Below are 26,706 nucleotides of genomic sequence, written 5' to 3'. Positions count from 1 at the left end.
AATTTTCATATTACAGTCACACACATTTTAGATGATATTGCACCTGTAAAAACCAAGACAATTTCTGGTAAATCTAAAGCACCCTGGAGAAATGTGGAAAGAGTGAAGGCACTAAAAAGAACCTGCTGTAAATTTGAACGCAAATGGCGTAAGACCAAATTGCAGGTTGATTTTATTCTCTATAAAGACCTGCTCAGTAAATATAACAAAGAAATAAAAACATCTAGACAGTATTACTTTTCTCAAATTATTAGTAAAAATCTCAATAACTCTAAGTTTTTGTTCAGCACAATTGATAAACTGGTCAATCCCTTCAGACCAATACCTACTGAACTCCATTCGTCACAAAAATGCAATGAATTTGCCTCATACTTTAATTCCAAGATTATTAACATTCGAAACAATATCATGGTTTCTTCTGCTGGTGCGAGTGACTCCTCTTCTTCCCCTCAGTGCCATGCTGCCATCACCCTCTCCAATTTCACTCCCATTCAAAGTTATGAGCTGCAAGAAGTAGTAAAACAGCTAAGCTCTGCTACATGTGCTCTTGACCCAATGCCCACCAAGTTGTTTAAAAATGTTCTCAACTGCTCGGTAAATGATGTCCTTGAAATTGTTAATATCTATCTACTCTCTGGAATCTTCCCCTCAGCTCTCAAACACACTATTGTTACACCACTGTTAAAGAAGAGCAATCTTGATCCATTTGTTCTAGAGAACTATAGACCAATCTTAAACCTACCATTCCTGGGGAAAATTCTTGAAAAGGTTGTATATAAACAATTACACATGTATCTGTCAAATAACAATTTCTTTGATGTTTACCAGTCTGGTTTTAGCCACGTATGAGTGAGGGGGTACTCGTGGTCTGACAAAAAGGCTCAGGGGGTACACAAGACAAAAAAGGTTGGGAAACACTGGTGTAGAAAATAGAATTATTAAGCCTGGAGGAGTTCAGATGGTGCATTTAGTAGTCTCACAGCCTGGGGGAAGAAGCTGCTCTGTGGTCTGGTGGTACGGCAGCGGATACTTCTGTATCTTCTGCCTGACGGCAGCAGGGTGAACAGGCTGGGGTGGGTGTTGTCTTTTAGGATCCTTTGGGCTCTGCGCAGGCACCTCACCTCCCCGATATCACTGATGCTTGGTAGATGGGTGCCAATGATGTTTTGGGCAGTTTCAATCACTCGTTGCAGAGTCTTCCTGTCCTGGGCTGTGCACATCCCATGCCAGTTTGTGATGTTTCCAGTCAGGATGCTTTCAATCGCTCCTTTGTAGAAGCTGACAAGAACTTGGCGTGGGAATTTTGCTTTCTTAAGTTTCCTTAAGAAATACAGCCGTTTCTGAGCTTTTTTAACCAGGGCAGATATATGTGAAGTCCATGTCAGGTTCTCTGTTACGGTGATTCCCAGGAACTAAAAACTGCTCACTTGCTCCACCTCAGCTCCATTGATGTAGGCAGGGTTGTGTTCTCCACATCTCCACAATGGCGCTGGTAATGGCGACAGGTAGCAGCAGGAGTGTGAGTGCATGCATGCATGTTGCGTTGTGAGTCCTAACCCTCGTCTTGTATTGGAATACTAACTTATTTTTTTACCTGGTTTACGTGCTACGGAAGCAGAACAATGACTCACCGGGGTATGACAATCCTCCTGTTACTTTTCATACTTTTTTGGCACTTTTGGAGTGGACTTGGCGAACACCGGTACAGCCGCGAATTCCTCCTGTTTCTGCGGAATAATGCTGTCGGCACCGTAGACCCCTTGGCTACCTTCCCTGCGGAGATCATCCGTCCTCAGCTTCCTGTGGGGACCCATGCGGGAGCATACAAGCCGTCTGCGGTAAGGAAGAGGGGGAGACGAGGCGGCGTGCGCCAGAGGCTGAAGAGACAGGGCCTCCGTCGGATACCCCTGCCTACGGTCATCCTAGTCAACGTTCAGTCACTCTGGAACAAAATCGACGAACTCCAAGCAAATGTCAAGTTCGTGGAGGAGTACAAAAGTGCCTGCATCCTCGCAATAACAGAGACATGGCTCAAAGAGCAAGACCTTCAGTCCGATCTGGACCTAGATGGCTTCGGTGAGCCTTTCCGTCTGGACAGAGACCCCTCTGTGACTGGCAAGTCACTAGGTGGGGGAGTATGTCTCTATGTCAACAAAAACTGGTGTAACACAGTGATTGTGAGGGAGAGGCTGTGCACACCCGACATTGAATTATTAGCGGTGTCTATTCGCCCCTTTTATTTACCTCGGGAATTCCCACAGCTATTTGTAGCAGTTGTTTATATTCACCCGAAGGCTAATGCTGAGGTAGCTACCCAGGCTATAGCCAAGACTGTGCGGCGGTTGCAGGCTTCGTCCCCTGACGCGCCGATTCTTGTTATGGGCGATTTTAATCACTGTCAACCAGGGAAGACGTTATGCAACTTCTCACAATATGTGACTTGTCCGACCCGTAATGGCAAACGCCTTGACCTTTGCTTTGGTTCAGTCAGGGGTGCCTACAAATCGGTCTGTCGAGCTCCGCTTGGCTCGTCGGATCACAACACTGTTTATTTACTTCCGTCCTACAAACCGGTCCTGAAGAAACACAAGCCGGCGCGACGGTTGGTTCCGGTCTGGTCGGAAGAGACAATACGTAATCTGCAGGACTGCTTCAGCTGCATAAATTGGGACTTATTCAAGGACACATGCAGTAACTTAGATGATCTCACAGAAACAGTTACAGCATACATTACTTTTTGTGAGGCCCTGGTCATCCCCCGTAAACATATCTCCATCTATCCCAATAACAAACCCTGGGTGTCCAAATCAATCAAAAACATAATTAACCAGCGCAATATCTGTTACAACCAAGGTGATACCATCAGGTACAGAGAGCTACAGAAACAAGTTAAGAGGGAACTTAAGCTTGCTAAACGTAGCTATAAGGACAAAGTTGAGACACATCTACGCAACAATAACTCCCACCCCGCTTGGGATGGGGTCCAGTCAATTATGGGAATACAGTCCAGGAGACCCCCAATCATGCTTGGAAATAAGTCCGACCTCAACCTGTCCAATGAACTCAATAGTTTTTTACAATCGCTTTAACACTCATGATTTTAGTGCAGAGCAGTCTCCCTTCAAGGATGCGGCACCAGGGCAGAACTCCATCCATGTCAGCCAGGGCATGGTCCAGAGGCTCTTCAGGGCCACAAAGGAGAGGAAAAGCCCTGGCCCTGATGGCATCGGTGGCCGCCTCCTAAAGAATTGTGCTGACCAGCTGGCAGGGATCTTCTCCTTTATTTTCACATGTTCTCTCCACTTCCACAAGGTCCCCAGCCTATGGAAAGACTCCATAATTGTTCCCGTGCCAAAAGTTAGCGCACCCAAGCAGCTTAATGACTTCAGGCCTGTCACACTCACCTCCTTAGTAATGAAAACATTTGAAAAAATTGTGAAAACTGCTCTGTTAATCTCTGTCATTGCTGATCTGGACCCGCTCCAATTTGCATACCGGAGCAATACACACTTTATTTACATTGTTACATATTGCAAGACTGTATTGGCAGTGTGCAGCCTGGCTGAGAGCACTTTAGGCTCTCAGCCAGCTCTATTGTAGTTCAACTCAGCCAGAGGTGGCCCATTGATGCTGAGCAGCATGCATGCTGCCAGATGGTCCCCCTGCAGCCTGTTCCTCAGGTCTGTCTTCACCTACACATAAATACAATTTAAAGTGAGTGGAACTTGGTAAATTGAGAAAAACCAAACCATCTCTGGCTTACAGTTTACTATTAACCAAATGGCTAAAAAACGGCCCTGCCTCGAGGTAGGGACTCGGAGCGGCCCCGAAAACTCCCGGGTGGGGCTTGGGGTTTACTTGGTGCTGATTGGATTTACTCTCGGTGCGATGTGGTGTCAACAGAAAGCAAACAGCTGGGCACTAGGAGTCCCTAGCAACATGGCCAACACTACCAAGCTAACGCTAACGTGCTAGCTAACATTACCTAACAGTAACAACACACTTTTTAGTCGGCATTTTTAGGGACGCTAACGTTTGCTTTAGGGAACGTTAGCTAACGCTAACAACACGCATTTTGATGCCCCGGTCATGGTCGCGCAACCACCCGGTAACTTTACAGGAACGTCCTCTCACTCGGCCCTCTCAGTGGAGACACGGCAGGTGAGAGGGCCGAGCCAGAGGACGTTCCTGTAGTAGCTCCTGCCCCCCAAATACTACCAGGAACTGGGGCTACCCTAAATGACCTGCCATCCACCTACAAAAATAGAGCCATTAAGAAAGCCAGATCAATCCTAGATGATCCTAGTCACACCCTTTTGCACTGCTTCCGTCCAGCCTTAGATTTATATCAAAAAGATGTAAGACCAACAGACACAAGAACTCTTTTATACCCACTGTCCTAGTTTTTTAAACACTATCACATGACTGTTTTTTAACTAGTACGGTTCATTGGTTTGCATTGGTTTTATTGTATTTCTTTTTTTTTTAATTTAATGTTGTATTTATTTATCATGTCCACTGTCTGATGAGTTGTATGTCCATGTATGTATGGAGGAGTGTTCTCTCTGCTGGCTGCACAACAAATTGCCCCATTGGGGATAATAAAGTGACCTTGACCTTGACCTTGTGTGTCTTTGCCTCCTTTTTTCGAAAATCAACTATCAGCTCTTTGGTTTTGCTGACGTTGAGCAGTAGGTTGTTTTCTGTGCACCATTCTGCAAGATGGTTGATTTCCTCCCGATATTAAAACTCATCATTGTTGGAAATCCGGCCGATGATGGTGGTGTCATCCGCGAACTTCACAATAGAGTTCTCTCCATGTCGGCAGTTGCAGTCGTGGGTGTACAGCGTGAACAGGAGGGGGCTGAGCACACAGCCCTGGGGGGCTCCGGTGTTGAGCACTAGAGTGGAGGAGAGACTGCCAATCCGAACTGACTGGGGTCTGTTTGGACATTCCTTGAGTTTCTTGGCTGAAACAAAGTGGAAATCTGAGCTTTGGTCTGATGAGTCCAAATTTGAGATCTCTGGTTCCACCCGTCATGTCTTTGTGTGATGCAGAAAAGGTGAACGGATGGTCTCTACATGCATGGTTCCCACCATGAAGCGTGGAGGAGGAGGTGTGATGGTGTGGGGATGCTTTGCTGGTGACACTGTTGGGGATTTATTCAAAATTGAAGGCACACTGAACCAGCATGGCTACCACAGCATCCTGCAGCGACATCCTGCAGCGACATGCCATCCCATCCGGCTTGGACGATCATTTATTTTTCAACAGGACAATGACCCCAAACACACCTCCAGGCTGTGTAAGGGCTGTTTGACCAAGAAGGAGAGTGATGGAGTGCTGCGGCAGATGACCTGGCCTCCACAGTCACCGGACCTAAACCCAATCGAGATGGTTTGGGATGAGATGGACCGCAGAGTGAAGGCAAAAGGGCCAACAAGTGCTCAGCATCTCTGGGAACTCCTTCAAGACTGTTGGAAAACCATTTCAGGTGACTACCTCTTGAAGCTCATGGAGAGAATGCCAAGAGTGTGCAAAGCAGTAATCAGAGCAAAGGGTGGCTATTTTGAAGAAACTAGAATATAGAACATGTTTTCAGTTATTTCACGCTTTTTTGTTAAGTACATAACTCCACGTGTTCATTCATAGTTTTGATTCCTTCAGTTAGAATCTACAATGTAAATAGCCATGAAAATAAAGATAACGCATTGAATGAGAAGGTGTGTCCAAACTTTTGGCCTGTACTGTATATGTACTGTAGGTGTGTCCCAACTTTTGGGACACACCTGTACTGTATATGTTCATATATGGCCATATAACAGATGTGCGTATGGGAAAGCATTAATAAAGAGAACAAACATCACTGTTTACTGCATGTAGCCGGTTTGTGTTTTTATTCATTAATCAGCTGCTTTATAGCTGGCATGCGCTGCAATGCAATGCTGCTGTTTACACCTGTACATAGAGGTGTCAGCTTGTATTAGGCTTTCTCAGCACAGATGTCAATACCAGATGGGAAAAAGGATTATATATTTTAAATATTAACTCACCAAGTACGTTAAGTATTCAAATGAAATTACATGTCTACAATTATCAAAAATAGTTAGGAATATTTATTTACTTATCTGCAACTTGAATAATAGGATATTTTACCAAACAAAGCAAAGTAATCTTTTCTGATATATGAATTTAAAAAAACTGAGGTAGGGCTGAACAACTGATTGACATATTCGCAAAACAGCAATATGCAAAATTCAAATTGCAGGAGCTACAATTTTTTGTTAAAAGTAAAATATGTGACAAAGTACCTTTTCATCATCATATTATAGTTTTTTATGGTAAAAGCTACGATACAAAAATCATAATTCTCACAAACACTTTTAATTATATCATAATCGTATTAAGTCAAGTCAATTTTATTTATATAGCCCAATATCACAAATTACAAATTCGTCTCAAGGGGCTTTACAGGAATACAACATCCTCTATTCTTAGACCCTCACATAGGATGAGGAACAACTCCCTAAAAAAAACCCTTTAACAGGGAGAAAAAATAGGAAGAAACCTCAGGAGAGCAACAGAGGAGGGATCCTACGAAAAGTTATGCACAAATTTTCATGCATATTCTTACGAATTTCAAGCAGCACGAGTGATCAGTGCGCATGCGCAAACCCCGAAGCGAGAGCCTTAAGAAAAATGGCGGACATTCCTTTTATTCTCAGTGGAATATGCAATCTTATAATAAAGTTTATGTATTGAAATGCACTTTGATAACATTTCTAGTGAAAAACGTGCATTTGATTCTCATAATCTTTTTTGAGTGAATGTATACGATCTTTAGTTTGTTATTTGTTACAAAGTCTCTTTCAGGTTTCTATCGTTGCTATGGACGCTACTATCACTGCCGCCCACGTAGCTTCCGCCCGGAAGTATTTCCCTCCCTGTCACTGTGTTAAACTTTTTTTTTCTCAACAAAAAAACATGAAAATGTCCTTGATAACTCACCAATACGATAGATTAATGTTAAGGCCACCCGTTTTAATTCTTCGATTCTGCAATACGAGCGATCATTTGCAGTAATTGCAATGCATTACCGCAACCTGATCTCACAAGTTATGTTTATATCACGAGTAAAGATGTATTATGAAAAATAAAAAAAATATATAAATCTTTAGTGCTATTTTTGACGTGTTTCCACGTTTTTTCCACCCGCTCTGTTCTGCTGACTGAAAGGGTTGTGTCATAACATATCAGCATATTATCAACTTTCATGCACTTTATTACACATTACTGACTTTATTGATGAAACTTCATCAAATCAGACACGTCACTGATAAACATTAGGATTATGGGTAATATAGTGCTTCTCTGTGATATGATATCGCAAATAAAACGTGTTTTCTTAAAATAAAGTTGACACTATACGGGACTTTTGGACACATGCCATCGTTACACAACCTCACAGCTTGTGCTAAGTCTGCCTTGGATGGTTACAACGTTATGGCTAATAATCAGATCTTTTTTTCAGAATATCGATTAAATTTGCACTTCTGGAATCTATGAACCACCACCCACAGCGTGACATCTTTGAAGCCGAGAATCCGTGAGTCCACCAGGACAGGTATCCTAATTGACTTTCAGTGGACACTGTTTGCGTGGTGACCGCAGGTTATTAAAACAGGTTACGTGCGAGGAGCACGCAATGCGTTATTAAGAGGTCGTGCTCATTCCACAGATTTCTGTGAGATCAGGTTGCAAGATCCACTGCCATTCATCCAAAACCCCACGCTTCCCTCCCCAAATTTCCACGGTGACAGTGAGGAAAATACTTCCAAGCAGAAGCTACATGAGCAACAGTGATAGCAGCGTCCATAACAACAACCATAGCAATGATAGAAACCTGAAAGACTCTTCGTAATAACTAACAAAGTAAACATCATATACATTAACTGAACGAACTCCTGCTAGAAATGTTATCAAAACGCATTTGAATGCATAAACGATCTTAAAATATTGCATTTTCCACTGAGAATAAAAGGAATGTCCACCATTTATTTTGTTTTCTCACAATTAAGTAAGGTTATATACGAATTATAGTGCAATACTTTTCGTAGGAATTTGTACGAACATTGAATGAGAACAGCCTGCTCCAGGACAAACAGACGTGCAATGGATGTTGTAAGCACAGAACAGGACACAGATTACACAATTCTAACACAGAAACAGAAAAACAAAATTATAATGTAGTTGTAATGGCAGCAGATAGTATTATCTGACAAAATAATTGCAATAAGATTTTTTTTAACCATATCGTTCAGTCATAGACTTAAGTCAAACTTTACTTGTTGCAGGAATTTGAGCTTAAAGAAAGAATAGGGTCATTTGCTTCTGTTCTAAAGGAAAAGGTGAGAGGGATGCAAAAAAAATCTGAAAATAATGCAAAGGTTTAAGAAAAAGACCATTTTGTTCAAACTATGAAAAATAATATAAATTAATTTATACTTCAAAAGCCCTAACACATCATTACCACTTTTGCATCTTCTCATCTGTTGAATGTTTCACTTTGAGGTATTTGCATTTTGATCAAAGCAGAGGAAAAAGGTGAAGACCCAAAATCTGTCTCTCATAAAGGAGGAAATTATCCATGCAGATTATTTCATTAGTAATTTAACAACAGGGATGTAGTGTAGACTGCAGTAAGTCTTAATGAGGTACATTTATAGTGAAGTATTATAAACTGAATACAAGTTAGATGGTTGTAGAGTCTTTTATGAGGAAAGAGTATAAATTATTTTTGGTAAAGTAAATTATTTTTGTCTCCCTTGTGTTCACAAACCTTAAGATGTAGTTCACCCATCAGTAAATCCAACTGAGATCTACTATGAAATACTGAATCACAAGCTAATCAGAATTTCTCATGTTCATACTCACTCATTATGCAACCCATAAGCGAGACGCCATTATACTAGGGCTGAAAAATTAATGGAAATACTATTAAAATCGTTATATGGCCAATTTGCAAGAGCTGCAATTCAGTGCAAATTCAAATTTTAATGTTCAACTCCACACTGAAGAAAGAAAGAAAGAAAATATTCATCATGCATTAACTTGCATGACGCCATAATCTCATATCTGATGCTTTCGGGCCACTGGAACAATTTAGACAAATCAAAGTGGATCTGGAGGTCACAGTATCTCTCAAGAAAATATGAGCTTTGTGACAGTATCTGCAGAGCAGAGTCCATCATCAGTTGATGCTCAGGTATGCTGATTTAGATGGGAGAAAAAATAACCAGTAAGCAAAGACTATCGGCGCAGCAGAAAAGTCAATGCCAATCTTTTTTCCGCTGCAACGAGAACCATGGTGCTAAACTCACTTCCATTCATTTCTCACAGGCTGCATCAGTGATTAATTCTGCAGGATCTGCCTGCTGCAAGTAACTGTGAACCTTATGACTATCTACTGCAAGGCAATATGAATGAATGTGTGTGTTACTACTGATATTAAGTTTTACCAACACAGGGTTCTGCCTTGTCATCCTAATTAAGCAGATTTTTACCTGCACTGAAAGGTTGAGTGAGTCAAAGATGATGATGATCATGGTGTGAACAGCATAACATGTTTTCTTATTTAGAATAAGAAAAGAAAATGCACTGATGGCATGACCTAGGTGTGTATGTGTGTCTGTGTGTGTGTTTTAGGGGTAGAACAATAAATTGATAATGCAATATATCATAATATTTCTCAACTGGAACTGTTGTATCAGTGTCCATATCAAAACACTGAGAATGAGACTAATTTCTTCTTATTGAAAAAATAATTGACTTGTTCCAGGGTTTTGTCTCTTTTTCAGTTACAGACATTGTGATGGATCATAGCTGATTATCTTACAATATACAGTATCTCATAAAGCAGAATCACCTGTATCGTAATACTATCATTATGATCATTAAATATCGTAGTGGTATCCTATCGCAAGTTACCCAGTGATTGTCAACCCTAGTGTTTTCCAGACAACCATAATCGGGCAACCCGCATAACTGCCTGCTTACTCTGAATGTAATACAATATTGGCCACAAAAACATGCATCACACTTCTATCAGTTTCAACTAGGGGCGTGATCAGTGATGTGATCTACGCCTCTAGTCACATAGGGCAAACAACCAGAAATTCAAAAAGAACTTACATTTTCAGGGGAAAAACCCACTCACAGATTTTATTTATCTATTTATTTTAATGAAAGACTCAAACTCCTACTGGTTTGACACTTCTTATACTGTGAATTTAGGTCAAAAGTGTGCTTTGTTTTCAGCTCCATTCTGCAGGAGAAAAATGCGAGTCCCTACTGTAACCCCCAACTCTGACCGTTCATCAACCCACCAGGAAGAGTTCTGTTGGTGCTGCTCAGATTTTGCAAATAGGAATGGGAAAATACCTCTCTTTCCTTACCTATACTCCTGAAACTCTCGGACAAAGTTCTCCTCAACTTTGTCATCTTGCCGATTTTCTCCGCGGGTTGGGAGGCTGGCATCAGGTCGCACATTGCCACAGACTTGCTTGCTTCGGAGACAGCGGAGATGGGGTACCGGGTTTCAGATTGTTGATTTCAGTCATGCAGCGCACTGGCAAAACACAGGAAACGGAGTCTACTGCCAAGCTTTAACGGGATCTCTCAGAAAAGTGTATTTGCGAATACCTCCAGGATTTTGTCGTGAATGCAACTACATTTCTACCGATAGAACAACAGTCGGCGACGGAGCAATTCGAACAGAGCTGCATCTAAATAGGAAAACATGCGTAATATGGTGCGCCTGTTCAGTAGGCGCTTATTTTCTTTCTTGATGAGGTCTCAGAAACTGTGTAGCTATGAAGAGTTGTATCTTTCTTCCTTGTCCCACTCACTCCCTGCTCCACCGCAATCTAGATGTCATTTTTTGGATTGTCCGTTTGCTTTCGACAACCAAACCCCGCCCGGGATGTAGGGATTGGTGGAGATATGAAGGGCACCCTGTTTCCATTCGTCCTACGGACTGGCTATCAAGTCCCAGCACCACCCTGCGCCGTGTGGGGAAAAAAACTCTTCCTGGACTGACAAAACCAGATAATTGTCAGATGTTCTGTCAGTCAGTGGTGCTCTCTCCGAGACCTATGTACACGTTCTATATGAAAAGTATTCACCACACGTCATGTTTAATTACCACGAATTTTTCACCTCACTAAGTTTAGCTTTAAATGATATAGAAACGGTCGTTTGGATCTAAGTTAATCAAACACCTGGCATTACATGCAATAGCAGTAATCTGAATTGTTGTCTGAAGCTGAAAGCTACAGCAAGCCCATGGAAATTTACATTAATTTATTTCTATTTTGTAGTCTCAGTCTTCACACTGTATGCTAATTATGTATTTTATGAAGGCAATGTGGGCCTATTTTTGTTGTCTCTATATTTTTTTCTACTGGAGCACCCCTGTAGCTCACCTAGAGCATCTGTTTCATAAGGCACCTCATGAAGAGTCCTTGGTAGGCAGGGCAAGTTAAAATGATCAAATGTGTATTACATTTAACAGTGCCTGCTTATCACAAGACATTTTTCTAAAGCTGGGAATGATATCCAGCGTGGGTGGGGATAGGTATTACATATTTATCCAGAGTTTTACAACTAACCCACAATCAACAACAAGGCCATTTTGGGTGACTCAGATGAAACGGTTATATGATATAAGTGTGTTTTAATCAGTTAAACTGAGATTGATTTGAGTATCACAGAATTAGATGTAACCCTTTGAAACCTGAGCAAATTTACTTTTTTTTCAAAAACATTAGAAAAAAGTACATTATTTAAAAACTAGACTTTGCTAAAGTTTCTGAAGAAACTTTAAATGTGCTTCTGCGCTGCAGAACTGAACGATTCAGGAGATCCTTTGTCCCCACAGCAATAAGAATTTACATTTTGCACTGTTGGATCTTAAGAAGGTTCTAAGTAGAGTTTCAAAATGCAAAAAGAAGAAATGGGAGTGAGAGAAAAAAATTGAGTAAGAACTTTATTGCAAACAACCATTAAACTGAAATAGGCTGTTCATCAGCTGATCAAAAGTTTAAGACCATATCTCAAAAAAAACCAAACCCCCCCTAAAATGGAAATAAAATTTTCAAAAAAGGACTCAATAATGAGTAGCTGCGCCATTCTTGTTAATCACCTCAAAAATTCGTTTCGGCATGCTTGATGCTAGTGTTTCCAGGAGGCTAGTGGGAATGTTGCCCCAAGTGGTGAAGATGGCTTCACGGAGGGCATCCACTGTCTGGAACTGGTGTCCATTTTTGTAAACTTCCCTTGCCATCCAACCCCAAATGTTCTCAATTGGATTTAGATCAGGGGAACACGCAGGATGGTTCAAAAGAGTGATGTCATTTCTCTGGAAGAAGTCCTTTGTCAGGCGGGCATTGTGAACTGCAGCGTTGTCCTGTTGAAAAACCCAGTCATTACTGCACAGACGATGGCCTTCAGTCATGAGGGATGCCCCCTGCAACATCTCCACATAGCCAGTTGCCGTTTGATGCCTCTGCACAACCTGAAGCTCCATTGTTCCATTGAAGGAAAAAGACCCCAGATCATGATGGAGCCCCCTCCACTGTGCTGTGTAGAAAACATCTCAGGTGGGATCTCCTTGTCATGCCAGTAATGTTGGAAGCCATCAGGACCGTCAAGGTTAAATTTTTTCTCATCAGAGAATAAAACTTTCTTCCACCTTTCAACGTCCCATGTTTGGTGCTCTTGTGCAAACTCCAAACGGGCAATTTTGTGCCATTGAAGGAGACGAGGCCTTTGAAGACGTTTTTTGTTCTTAAAACCCTTCTCTCGCAGATGCCGTCTGATGGTTATGGGACTGCAGTTGGCACCAGTGACAAGCTTAATTTGGGCCGAGGATCGTCCTTTGTCTTGACGGACAGCCAGTTGGATCCTCCGGCTCAGGGCTGGTGAAATTTTTTTTTTTGTCTACTGTTATGACCCTGGCCTAGGGGCACCAGGGTCACACACGAAGATTGGCCCCCGCTCTTCCCACTCCCAAGTACAACAGCCAACATACAAAAATTCGAAGGCAAAGTAGCAGTTTATTTGCTTCGGAGGCGAGCACAGCCAAAACAATAAACCAAAACCACTAACCAAAACTCCCTGTCTTACCTGTAAGAAAAACAATATAAACAAAAGACAATGAAACTTACCTACCTCCTAACAAGTAAAACAGGAGAAAAGAATTACAACAAAAAAATGGCTTCTCCCTCTTACTAGGGTCTGCTACAGCTTTTACACTTATTTACAATATATACAAAAGTCAGTGACAAAGTCACAGCAAAACACACAATGCAAAAGGCAAATAATTATCACAAGTCTACAAACCAAATGTCTACGTAGCACCAGACCACAAAGTCACACTCTAACTAGCCGGCTGCTGTTGGTTGGGAGTAGGAGAAAACAGAGAGACTGACGGCTGGGATCAGCTGGTATTTGAAGTGGATGATCAGCCAATCAGCAGGCAGCAGCTCGGTCACCTGGTCAGCTGGGAGAGGTACACACACCTGCAGCTCATTCACAGAGACAGCTGATTGCTGATGCAGAGAGGGAGGGTAGAGAAAGAGCAAAACATCCAACACAACACAAAAACACAATTCATAACACCTCCCCACCCAAAGAAAATCAAACATTTTCTCCCCTACAGAAAATGTTTGATTTATCAAACTCTCGACAAAGCATCAGCCATAACATTTTCTGAACCCTTCTTATACCGGATTTCGATGTTAAAATCCTGGACCAATAGGGACCAGCGCATCAGACGCTGGTTGCTGTTCCGCATCTGGGTCAGAAACACAAGTGGGTTATGGTCAGAAAAAACAACAGTGGGCACCGAACAAGAACAAAGATACACAGCAAAATGTTGCAAAGCCAGCAACAACGAAAGGGCCTCTTTCTCAATTGTGCTGTAGTGCAATTGGTGTTTTTTCAACTTTTTGGAAAAATAACCAACAGGATGGTCAATGCCACGGTCATCCTCCTGCAGCAACACTGCGCCCGCTCCGTGGGCGCTGGCATCAACATCCAGCTTAAACGGACGATCAAAGTTTGGAGCAGCAAGCACAGGGGCACTACAGAGGAGAGCTTTGGCAGCTTCAAAGGCACTCTGACAGTCCTCTGACCACACAAAAGGCCTTTTGGGGCTCACTAACTCAGTCAGTGGAGCTGTCACCTCTGCAAAATTCTTGCAGAACGCACGGTAATATCCAGCCATCCCCAAAAACCGACGGAGCTCACGACGCGTTTGAGGAGCTGGGAAATCTAAGATGGCCAGTACTTTGGCGGAGACAGGACTAACACAACCCTGCCCCACCTGCTTACCCAGATAGGTGACTACTGCCTTCCCAAACTCACATTTAGCCAAATTAAGAGTGAGGGAGGCTGCACACAAATGATCAAAAATATCACGCAGAGTCTCAATGTGTTCCGACCAGGTTAAAGAATAAACTACGATGTCGTCCAGATAAACACCACAGTTCTGAACGCCACATAGCACGGTATTCATTAACCTCTGGAAGGTGGCAGGTGCGTTACGCAGGCCAAATGGCATTACAGTATATTGCAGAAAATAATCAGGTGTAACAAAGGCACAAATTTCAGAAGCGCGTGGTGTAAGAGGAACCTGCCAATACCCTTTTAGGAGGTCTAATTTGGTCACAAATTTTGCTGAACCGACGCGGTCAACCAAATCATCCATGCGCGGCAGTGGAAAAGAGTCCGGTTTGGTGATATTGTTCAACTTGCGGTAATCATTGCAAAAGCGTGGGGTCTGGTCTGGTTTTGGCACAAGAAGAGAAGGTGAGCTCCAAGGACTTCTACTTGGGACAGCAAAACCATGTTCAAGAAGATACGTTACCTCTTTCTGCATAACAGCGCGCTTAGTCGGGTTGACCCGATAAGCGTGCTGTTTAATAGGCTTGTGATTACCCACATCAATATCATGGCACAGAACATTTGTTTGCGTGGGAATGTCACCAAACAGAGTTGGATGCGCTTTGATGAGCCCACTGATGTCACACCGGGACGAATCAGGCAAATGCTCCAAATACGCATCCAAATCTGACAAAATCTCAGAATTTTGGAGCCGCGCACAGGACACAGGAACACATCTGTCATCCAGCCCATCATCCCTGGGGTCATATGAGGACTGAACAACAGCAACGGAGGCAACAGGTGTCACTACAGGAAAAGAACAGTCAATTTTCTCACGGTCAACATACTTTTTGATCATGTTGACGTGGCACACACGAGTTTTCTTTTGGCGATCTGGGGTTTGGATTACATAATCAGTTTCATTGATTTGGCGGTCAATCACATAAGGGCCAGAAAACTTGTTCTGCAAGGCAGAACCAACAACAGGCAACAAAACTAGTACACGATCGCCTGGCTGAAATGTCCGCTCCACAGTTTTTTTGTCATAATTTTTCTTCATTTTGGACTGAGCGGATGCAAGGGCTTCACGGGCCAGATCACACGCATGATGCAAGCGTTCTTTGAACGAACTAACATAATCCAAAATGTTTTCTTTGGATTTGGCCTCCTCGGAGAGCCATTTCTCCCTCAGCAGGCGGAGGGGACCACGCACCGTGTGGCCGAAAACCAACTCAGCTGGGCTGAAACCCAAAGACTCCTGCACAGTTTCACGGGCCGCAAACAACAAAAGAGGTAACCCATCATCCCACTCACGGTTTGACTCATTGCAGAACTTGCGCAGCATGGATTTTAAAGTTTGATGAAACCGCTCTAATGCACCTTGACTTTCTGGATGATAAGCGCTGGATGTATGATGCTTAACATTAAGCTCCGACATGACCTGGGCAAAAACACGGGACATGAAATTTGAACCCTGGTCACTTTGGACGCGTTTTGGAAGGCCAAAGGTAGAAAAAAACTTTATCAGTGCTTTTATGATGGCACGGGACTTGAGGCTGCGCAATGGGATGGCCTCAGGAAAACGAGTGGCGGCACACATCACAGTGAGGATGTATTGGTGACCAGATTTGGTTTTGGGTAACGGACCAACACAATCCACAATCACATGTTCAAATGGCTCACCCACGACAGGAATGGGCTTCAGCGGGGCAGCAGGAATAGTCTGATTTGGCTTACCTGATTTTTGGCATGTATGACACGAACGACAGTACTTAACAACATCGGACTTAAGTCCGGGCCAGAAAAAATACCGGAGGACACGGGTATAAGTTTTTCTGATGCCCAGATGTCCGGACAAACAATGATCATGCGCTAAACACAGAACTTGACACCGTAAAGACTGCGGCACGACAATTTGGCGCACGGGCTCGTGCGTACCACCAGAGGTCCAAGTGCGCATCAAAACACCATCATCCAGAAAGTAAGACACAGCTTGATCTGAGGTTTTCTGGTTCACAAGGGAAAAACAAGAGGACAAGGTTACATCATTTTTCTGTTCTCTAATCAGCTGCTCCCTATCAACTGACATTTTTAAACCTTCATCATTGGGTTGCAGCTCAACACACACACTGTGGCCAGCGCTCTCACACTCGGACTGTTGGCAAACTGGTTCAGAACCATTCATGAATGAATCACTTAAATCCACACAGTCTTTGAATTTTTTGGCCTGTGCGCGAGTCACAGCGCACACAGGAAACACAGGAGGAGAGTTCAACTCATCCGACACAGAATCACCTGCAGAGGGAATTGGGTCATCGGTCACCTCGGGGGCAGGAAAAACCTTTTTCCCAGCCAAATCATTTCCCAAGATGACATCTATCCCAGCGATCGGTAACTGAGGTCTCACAGCAATTCTAAATTTACCTGAAACAAAACGTGAAGACAGCTCAACAAAATGCAAGGGGACGCGCACTGCACTCATTTTTACTCCCCAAGCCAAAACATCTGCACCACAATAAGAGTCCTCTGAAAAAGACAGGACACCTCCACGAATGATGGTTTGTTTTGCACCAGTGTCCCGCAGGATTGTGACTGGAACTTTTCTTTCCTCCCCCACCAAAGAAACAAAACCCTGGGTTACAAACGGCCGAAAATCTGAATCTATCAGTTCTTTTTCAGACAGGTTGGAAGGCTGGACAGAGTCAGATCGTGTCTGTATCAAACCCACAGGAGTTGGACCTTTTGCATTTTTGGATTGCTCCTTTTTCTTAAGAACGGGGCAGGCGGCAATGAGGTGACCCGGCTCACGACAATAAAAACATTCGCGAGCCTCGGGCGCAGCAGTCTGATTACGACGCGCACTTTTGGGAGATTTAACTCTCCTGTCAACAGGACCTGAATCACGCCGGCCGGGCGGAGAAAACACACTCTTGTGCGTGAGAGCGAACTCATCTGCCAACACAGCAGCAGCGGTAAGTGACGCAACCTTTTGTTCATTCAAATAGACAACAACTTTTTCCGGAAGACAATTTTTGAATTCCTCCAATAATATGAGTTCGCGCATTTCTTCCACAGTGTTCACTTTACTGGCCTGGCACCACTTATCAAAAAGCGCTCCCTTTTCCCTCGCAAACTCTACAAATGTCTGGGTGGCATTTTTTTCACACTTTCTAAATTTTTGCCTGTAGGCTTCAGGCACTAACTCATAGGCCCGTAGGACAGTGGCTTTCACAATGTCATAATTTAGACTGTCCTCTATTGACAGAGAATTACAAACTTCCTGTGCTTTACCTACCAATTTACACTGCAACAAAAGAGGCCACACCTCTTTAGGCCATTTTAGTGTAGCTGCTATACGCTCAAAAGCATTGAAATAAGAATCTACCTCTGATTCTCTAAATGGTGGCACCAGTGCAATGTGCTTACTTACCTCAAAGCTGTCACGAGTGTGGGGACTAGGTGAGGGTGAAGGGACTGAAGGACTGGAAGTTATAGCGGCTCCCCGCTCTAACTCCAGAGCCTTAACTTTTAATTGCATGGCTTCAACCTCCAACTCCTTTTGTCTCACCTCCACCTCCTTAATGCGAAGAGTCAATTTGAGCTCCTCTGCAGTCATACCACCTGTTATTTGGAGGGCCTGGAGTGGGGCAGGAATACCAGCAACGTCACCCTGCTCCGCTTCCACTGAAGGGGCCAAGTCACCGAACAAACCCCTTTCACTCAGCTTTTCCAGCAGGAGCTCCTTCAGCTCCAGTTTCTTTAGTTTCTCGGGCACATGCACATCATAAAACTCAGCAACCATAACAAGGTCAGCTTTCTTACACTTATCCAATTTGGCCTCGGTTGGTTCAGTAGCAAAATCTTCTAATTTGAACTCTGCCATACTCACTATTACACTGCCTCCCCCCACAAAAGAAAAAACTGCCAACCAGACAAGCAGAGAAAAAACAACACTCACCACAACTTACCCGACACGCCACAAACACAAGAAAAAGAATCGGACGAGCCCCCAATTCATGTTATGACCCTGGCCTAGGGGCACCAGGGTCACACACGAAGATTGGCCCCCGCTCTTCCCACTCCCAAGTACAACAGCCAACATACAAAAATTCGAAGGCAAAGTAGCAGTTTATTTGCTTCGGAGGCGAGCACAGCCAAAACAATAAACCAAAACCACTAACCAAAACTCCCTGTCTTACCTGTAAGAAAAACAATATAAACAAAAGACAATGAAACTTACCTACCTCCTAACAAGTAAAACAGGAGAAAAGAATTACAACAAAAAAATGGCTTCTCCCTCCTACTAGGGTCTGCTACAGCTTTTACACTTATTTACAATATATACAAAAGTCAGTGACAAAGTCACAGCAAAACACACAATGCAAAAGGCAAATAATTATCACAAGTCTACAAACCAAATGTCTACGTAGCACCAGACCACAAAGTCACACTCTAACTAGCCGGCTGCTGTTGGTTGGGAGTAGGAGAAAACAGAGAGACTGACGGCTGGGATCAGCTGGTATTTGAAGTGGATGATCAGCCAATCAGCAGGCAGCAGCTCGGTCACCTGGTCAGCTGGGAGAGGTACACACACCTGCAGCTCATTCACAGAGACAGCTGATTGCTGATGCAGAGAGGGAGGGTAGAGAAAGAGCAATACATCCAACACAACACAAAAACACAATTCATAACACTACCACTTGACTTTTTTGTTCCATAACCCTCAGGATCTTTTAAGAAGTTTAAAATGACTCTTACTGCGTCCAACCTCAGCAGCAATGGCATGCTGCGAGAGGCTTCGCTTATGCAGCTCAACAATCCGACCGCGTTCAAGGAGAGAAAGCTTTTTTGCCTTTGCCATCAGGAGGTCATGACAGTGTGGATACCTGACAGAAAATGACACTGAATCCACATTTTTGCGAAGATTTGGGCTTTTAAAGGCTGTGGTCTTAAACTTTTGATCAGCTGATGAACAGCCTATTTCAGTTTAATGGTTGTTTGCAATAAATTGCTTACTCAATTTTTTTTTGTCTCAATCCCATTTCTTCTTTTTGCATTTTAAAACTCTACTTAGAACCTTCTTAAGATCCAACAGTGCAAAATGTAAATTCTTGCAATTTTTCAACTGGTCTTAAAATTTTGATAAGGAGTATATATCACCTCTGCCACAACTGGCGCAATGAGTGGGCAATTTTAATGTAAATTTTGTATTTTTCTATTTTGCACTATGTCTATGTCTATGAGCTACTGGATATTTGAATTTCCCTTCAGAATTCGAATTTCCCAGGGTTAAAACCCTGGTAGTGGATAATAATATAACTCCTGGTATTTGACAAAAAGTTCATGAAGACCGTGATATTAAAGACTGAAATAACTGCTATTTGTAGGAGACAAATAAGGAACTTTGTGTCAAAATTTGATTTCTAATGTGACAACTGTCAGAGATATAGCTGCTGAGACAAAATATTTCACAACCATCCCCTGCCTCCCATGCAGTGAAGGGCAGGTGTATTACACAATGGTGGCCAGCCTTCTCAGTCATGCATTAGAACAGTAGCACTATAAATGCCTAAACATGGAACCTAATTACCTACCAGCATATACAGTAACATTTGTATCAGTGTTTTCAGTTCACTGTCCATAATTCACCTATGACAAGCAGCTGGTCAGCAGTCAAAGTTTGTATCATCATAGCCATCTGTGACAAAGCAACTCTACCTGGAAACATCCATGGAATGCTGAGAGGTAACACCCCTGACATGTTTTGATGCTGGTAATTGCATTGATCTGACTTGGATAAGCAGATAGGCAAACATATAGCTTGATTAATTTTTTTTTTTTTTAAAGAATATTTTTTTGGCATTTCTGCTTTATTTGACAGTCACAGTAGAGATAGACAGGAAAGGCAGGGAGAGAGAGGGAATGAGGTGCAGCAAAGGACCTGAGGTTGGATTCGAACCCCGGTCACTGCGGTCGGGACTAAGCCCTGGTACCTGGTGCGCGTGCTTTACCGGTGAGTCTCCGGGGCGCCCAATAGCTTGATTAATTTTAATTGATCCTCTATCATGGTTGCTCTGACTCCTGCACAGATTTTACACAAACAGCACACCTCAAGTAGTGTGATATGTATTAAAGAAACTGTCATCAGAAACACATCACCTAATCCAATCCAGAAGTTCAAAAGCATGTTAGATCTGCAGTGCTCCTCTTGTAGATTTACTGGACAGCCTTCAGCGGGGAGGCAAAATAGTAGTGTCATGACGTTTAAAGGGATACTTCACCCATTTTTAAAAATTTTTATATATGAATTCACTCCCCCGTACCTGTTGTGTAGGATAGTAGAGGTGCTATCTTCCTCTCATTGTTACTGAGTGCTGGATACTGTCTGGATACTCCAGGGCAAACTGTTTGCCTCTTGTCATTGATGTGGACTTCCACATCTCCATTCAAACTGTTAAATAAAGTTAGACATATGCACTCATTCATCATAAGTCCATTTTAGTTCAGGAAAGCCACACTTATTACGTGATGTTAAACCTTCTTTGAGTGGATCAAGGCCGTTATTTTTAGTCCACCTCAATGGCAGGAGGCTAACAGCCAGCATTTGGAACATCCAGCCAGTCTCCAGCAATCAGTCAATGAGAGGATGATAGCGCCTAGGGGGAAAGTGAAAAAATATGAAAATTTTCAAGATGGGTCAATAGTCCCTTTAACCTATTTCAGGACAGATGAAAACTTTTTAGTACTTACATCATGCACTTGATGGTCTTCCACAGAAATACCAAAAATATTCTAATAGTTCAAATTTCTATAAAAGTGTAGTTATGACTCTGAGTGCCTTCACAGTGTATTAGGTATAAGCTAATCTCATTCAAGTCATTAATAAGACAGGTGAGCTCATCTGTAGAGCTATGTGACTTGAGGTGAGAAGCTGATGAACTGTATTCTGTCTCATCTGATGTGTCCTCTGGGTAACACTGTCATTATGAGTCTATGGAAACAGCTCTGCAAACTACCCCGATAGAGGACACTATAGCAATCTCTATTTAATAATATTTTACTTCAACTTTCAGTGCTGAACAGGTGCAAAAACATTCACTTACAAGCTCTCCAACTTCTTTTTTCATGTTTCATATTTTCTATTTTAAATAAGCAAAACCCACACCTTAAAGGAAACATTTTATTCAGGTGTCAGCATAATCACTTGACAATGACTTTGATTTATGAAATACAGTATGTACAAAGTGAAAAGACTGATATGGAAACTACCATATTAAAACCATAACTCATGAAATCAAGTTTCACAACACAAAAATAACTGTGCAGAAAGTGTAAAAAGAAGCTTCATTATCCTTTCTCTGACACAAAATACTGCACAGGCTCCCTAAATATGAGTCAAAGTCAAATGAAGAGAAAAAATAAATTCATTCACATATTTTCTTAAATCAGGTTTTGTTACAGTTTCAAAAAAGTAATTTGCACAGTAATCCTTTTCTTGACAATGACTGTATTTTTCTATTCATGTTCTCTTAAATACAGCTCTGTAGTTCATGTTGGAGGAGAAGGGCATCACTTTAATTTAAAACAAGAAACATAAGGCCGGATGTGGAGCAGAAACACTACCTGAGGAACACCTCCAACACACTTCTGCTTCACTCATTCTCAAACTTGCTGTATGGGTGGTCAGAATCACCAATCAGACCTGGACAGAGTAAAAAAGGAAAGAGAAAGTCAAGAGTCACATAAGTGAGTCACATAAATACACAGAAGTCCTGATTAGAAAATGAGGTTTAATGATTTGCTGTGCAGTGGTTCATCCTGAACCAATGACAAAGTAATATTCAAATGTTTTTATGCCACAAAGTGCCAAACAGACCAACATTAGGCCACAGGCCACGGTTTGATTAGATTTAAGGTAGCAGTATTAAAACAACAAAATCCAAACTGCCCAAAACATAAATGCCTACAGTTGAACACATCACCTAATGCTCATAAGTGTATACTTGTTGTGGCTTTGGATTATTTGTTTTCATTCTATGTCGGTTGGTATACATTAACATTAGAGAAATGATACTAACCTAGGGAAATGGTGACAAAGGAGTCTGAATACAACTAAAGGATTTAGAAACTATTTGATCTGCCATGAATGTGCACAAATGCTCTAATACCCCTTTTCCACCAAACCGGTTCCAAAGCTGGTTCGGAGCCCATGCCTGACTTAGCACCAGTTTTTTGGTTCCCAAGCACCGGCCAAACTGGCTCCAAATCGGTTCCAAGCAAACACCAACGGCGAGCAGGGGCTAAACAGAAGCCAGAGAAAGAACCGGTGACGCAGCCCACCGCGTCATTGGTGGGCGGACTTACAGACTCAAACGGGAGCAGCAAACGCTATAAACGTAAAGCTAAACATACTCACTGTTCGTTCCGACCACGAATACAAAGGGTAGCCGGTAATAATTGCGTTTTTCGCCTCTGGACCGCAATGTAGGCTTGTAAACACACGAGCAGTATTTGCATCGCTACGGTGGGTCGTCCATGTTTGTTATTGTGATTCCGAGCAAGTGTCTCGCACACCCACGTGATCACGTTTTACGATGACGTAATGACGTGGCTCTGACTTGGCTCCGCTTGGCTCTTCGCCGATGGAAAAGCAAACCGGTTCTTTGTTGGCACCAGTTAAGCACTGGCTCTAGCACCAGCTCCGAACTAGCACCAGGTGTTTTTTGGTGGAAAAGGGGCATAAGAAGCTAGGCAAGCTCCAGATCACTGACTCTGAAGAATTGATCATGACACATTAGCACGGAGATGGGAAAACAGAGCAATGAGCCATGAAACTAAATGGAGATGCTTTTCCATATGGCAACAAGATCAGTCACATGATATTGTACACCGATAGCAGACAGTTCCACAGTGGTGGCCGATAACAGGGCGGGGTCCCAAGTCATTGCACTGCTTCCTATTATTTTCTGAAAATATGTCCATGTGTCTGTATAAACTGCATAAATGTGTTACTGCAGCAAGTATACTGTGGCCTTTGGGTCACTGTATTTTATGAATCTTTGATTCCAAGATTTTCAGAAGCAAAAAAATAATTTGTTTTGTTTTTGATTTGATTTCTCCTTGTGGCATTTGTAAATACAGTATAAAACAAAATAAAATAAAATTCCATTGCCATGGCGCCGGTGAAGCCTATTGCATGCAGCTGCGTATAAATATGGACAAATATGGACAAATATGTGTAATGCAATGTGAGTAGGTGTCCTGACTCTGAAAGAGTGCTTGATCTGCTTGATCAGCAAGACCTACTCTGATAATAATACTGCTCCTACCATTTGGCACGGATCAACCGTTTGGCACGGATCAACTGTCAACCGTCATCATGTGTATAATTACGGGGAAACAGGTGAAGAAAAATGGATATGGCACTACTGTTCTGACATACACCCGTCAGGAACTGCTTGACCTTGCACAAGGTGCAAAACGGGGGGTTCGACACGACATACCAGAAGAACTACTACGAAGGAGACACCGAGGATCCCAGGCTGGGGTGAAGAGGAATAAGCAACGGAGAGAGAGAGCATGGAGAGAGACATTCAAACCAGCACTACCATCCGTCACAATGGGAAATGTGCGCTGCCTAACTAACAAGTTAGAGGAGCTGGAGACTCTTATCATGACTCAGAGGACGTACCGGGACAGCAGTCTCATCTGTCTTACCGAGACGTGGCTGACAGATAACATCACAGACTCTATGACCAGCTTTGACGGTTTTCGAACGATACGAGCGGATAGGGACACCAATGCAAGCGGTAAAAAGAAAGGCGGTTAGGGTTAGGGTTAGGGTTTAGGGTTAGGTTAGGGTTAGATCTGCAAAGACAGCTGAGAGTAAAGATAAGGGAGGGTAAGGAGGCCTATGAGCAGAAACTGGAGCAACAACTGCAGCAACAAGGAAGCAGACAGGTGTGGGCCGCTATGAGGAACATCACAGGCATGAAGCAGAGGGGAGGCCCGTTACCAGATGGTGACCAGGACCTGGCCAACGACATGAATAGATTCTTCAACAGATTTTATAGCCCCACACCATGCCTGTCTCCGACACCTAATCTGTTGCATGCTACTGCTTCTGCCTCTCCTCTTCCCCCTCAGCCCACTATCATGCCTGAGACATCATGTCCTCAGAGTCCTCCTTCATCAGTCTCTTCTCCACCAGCATCCCCCTCTGCTATTTTCCTCCACCCATGTCAGGTCAAAATGGAACTGGACCGACTGAAGCTGGGGAAAGCAGTGGGGCCTGATGGTATCAGCCCCAGGCTGTTAAAGACCTGCTCATCAGAGCTGTGCCATGTTTTCGCACATCTGTTTAATCTTAGCCTGCGCCTACAGAAGGTCCCTAGGCTATGGAAAACATCGTGCCTGATTCCGGTTCCAAAGAAGAGTCATCCTACTGATCATAAAGACTTCAGACCTGTTGCACTCACCTCGCACATCATGAAGACACTTGAGAGATTGGTTCTCCCTCACATCCGAGTGAAGGTGGCAGCTAAGATGGATCCCCTGCAGTTTGCCTATCGACCTAGAATTAGTGTGGATGATGCCCTCATATACATCCTGCAGAGGACCCTCTCACATCTGGATACCCCTGACGCCTCCGTGAGATTTACATTCTTTGATTTCTCAAGTGCCTTCAATACGATCCAGCCCTGGCTGTTAAGTGAGAAGATGAGAGAGATGCAGGTGAATACATCCTTAGTCTCATGGTGCTTGGACTACCTATCCTCCAGACCACAGTTTGTTCGTCTACAGAATGGAGTCTCTGACATAATCCAGAGCAGCACTGGGGCACCACAAGGTACCGTCCTGGCCCCATTCCTGTTTACCATCTACACAGCAGACTTCAAATACAACACCAGTGACTGCTTCCTCCAGAAATTCTCTGACGGCACAGTGGTCGGCGGCCTTATTAAAGGAGGAGAGGATGAGGAGTACAGAACAGTAATCAAGGATTTTGTTAACTGGAGTGACAACAACTTCCTCCATCTTAACACCACAAATACAAAAGAGATGGTGGTGGATTTTTGGAGGAAGAGGACTCAACCTGCACTTGCACCAGTTTACATCAAGGACTCAGAAGTGGAAGTTGTCTCCAGTCACAGATATCATGGCGTGCAGCTGGACAACAAGTTGGACTGGAGGATCCATGTGGAGATGGTGTGCAAAAAGGGGCAAAGGCGACTCTATTTCCTAAGGAGATTGAGGTCTTTCAACATCTGCCAGCCCCTACTGCACAGTGTCTATCACTCTGTGGTGGCCAGTGCTCTATTCTTTGCTGTGGCGTGCTGGGGAGAGGGGTCATGCACAGCGGACAAGAACAGAGTGAATAAAATCATCAAGAAGGCCAACTCTGTGGTTAATACAGAACTGGACACTGCCCAGCAGGTAGCAGAGAGAAGGATGCTGTCCAAGTTGAGGGCAGTATTGAATAACCCCTCACACCCACTCCATGCATTGAGGCTGATAAGAAGGAGCACCTTCAGTGACAGACTGATTGCACCTAAGTGCAAGTCGGAACGCTGCAGGAGGTCTTTCCTCCCTGCTGCAATTAAACTGTTTCATGAGCATTTGGAATAGATCTTCTATGCATAAACACTTTCTTTCTTTTAAAGTCTGCATATTTATTTACGTATGAATCTGTGCTGCTGCAACAATGTATTGTAATTTCCTGTGAATGATCAATAAAGTACTCATACTCATACTCAAACAAAATAAATCCCAAATTCTTTTTTCTCCATTGTGGAAAGTTTATGTTCTGTATTGGAATGCAATTGATCAAATTTTCCTCCTGGATGTTTATGCACACAGCCGCTCTCACCCACTCCCACCCTCACCATCACCCTCCACCCTCCACCTAGGAACTTCTACTCTGTTCAAGACTCACGGGCAACGGGCAACGGCCGGGGTTGTCATCTTATCAGACGGCAGAGACAATGTTAAGACTGAGTAGTGAAGAAGGTCCCTGGACTTACGCTAGGGTGACCACCTGCTAATAAGCCCAATGGGGGACAAGGGGTATGATTCTGAGGGACAATGTGGGACACCGCCCAGCGTGGCGGTGCCCCCACTCGGCGGGCAGACTCACCGATACCGGTTTACCGATTTCTAGCAGATACCACTTTACATGGTATATTAATGTTGCCCTGTTCCCCTAACATATGTAATTGCTGCTGTATGCTCATGAATAAGCCACCCTTGTTAATGAGCCC

At 43.2% G+C, this 26,706-nt stretch overlaps 3 protein-coding genes across 3 annotated transcripts in view; all 3 read right to left on the bottom strand.

Moving 5' to 3' along the window:
* cdk14 (cyclin dependent kinase 14) overlaps nucleotides 1–10,930 on the bottom strand; it is a 433,611-nt gene extending 422,681 nt beyond the window's left edge. The window contains exon 1 of the mRNA XM_030071499.1: nucleotides 10,456–10,930. Within this exon, the coding sequence (XP_029927359.1) occupies nucleotides 10,456–10,549 (94 nt within the window). The 5' untranslated portion in view covers nucleotides 10,550–10,930. The remainder of the gene's footprint in view (nucleotides 1–10,455) is intronic.
* A 3,164-nt stretch (nucleotides 10,931–14,094) lies between these two features.
* Nucleotides 14,095–17,741, bottom strand: LOC115373220 (uncharacterized). The gene is made up of 2 exons (XM_030071494.1): nucleotides 15,993–17,741; nucleotides 14,095–14,364 (listed from the first exon to the last, which is right to left on the bottom strand). The coding sequence occupies exons 1-2, from the start codon at nucleotides 17,508–17,510 to the stop codon at nucleotides 14,308–14,310; spliced, it is 1,575 nt and encodes a 524-aa protein (XP_029927354.1). The 5' UTR covers nucleotides 17,511–17,741; the 3' UTR covers nucleotides 14,095–14,307.
* Nucleotides 17,742–21,615: 3,874 nt separating this feature from the next.
* Nucleotides 21,616–26,706, bottom strand: part of LOC115373227 (pituitary tumor-transforming gene 1 protein-interacting protein) — a 56,637-nt gene continuing 51,546 nt past the window's right edge. The window contains exon 7 of the mRNA XM_030071506.1: nucleotides 21,616–22,148. Within this exon, the coding sequence (XP_029927366.1) occupies nucleotides 22,099–22,148 (50 nt within the window). The 3' untranslated portion in view covers nucleotides 21,616–22,098. The remainder of the gene's footprint in view (nucleotides 22,149–26,706) is intronic.

Source organism: Myripristis murdjan, chromosome 16, assembly GCF_902150065.1.
Source record: "Myripristis murdjan chromosome 16, fMyrMur1.1, whole genome shotgun sequence".
Classification (NCBI taxonomy): domain Eukaryota; kingdom Metazoa; phylum Chordata; class Actinopteri; order Holocentriformes; family Holocentridae; genus Myripristis; species Myripristis murdjan.
The sequence above is the reverse complement of the archived record's forward strand: the minus strand, read 5'-3'. Positions and strand labels throughout refer to the sequence as shown.

What these genes read in the sequence shown, in the direction of transcription:
- LOC115373220 (XM_030071494.1), bottom strand. Translation starts at nt 17,510, where the DNA reads ATGCGCGAACTCATATTATTGGAGGAATTCAAAAATTGTCTTCCGGAA. An exon ending in CATTGCGCAGCCTCAAGTCC is followed by an intron (nt 14,365 to 15,992) that starts CGTGCCATCATA and finishes TTGTGTTAGTCC; the next exon opens with TGTCTCCGCCAAAGTACTGG.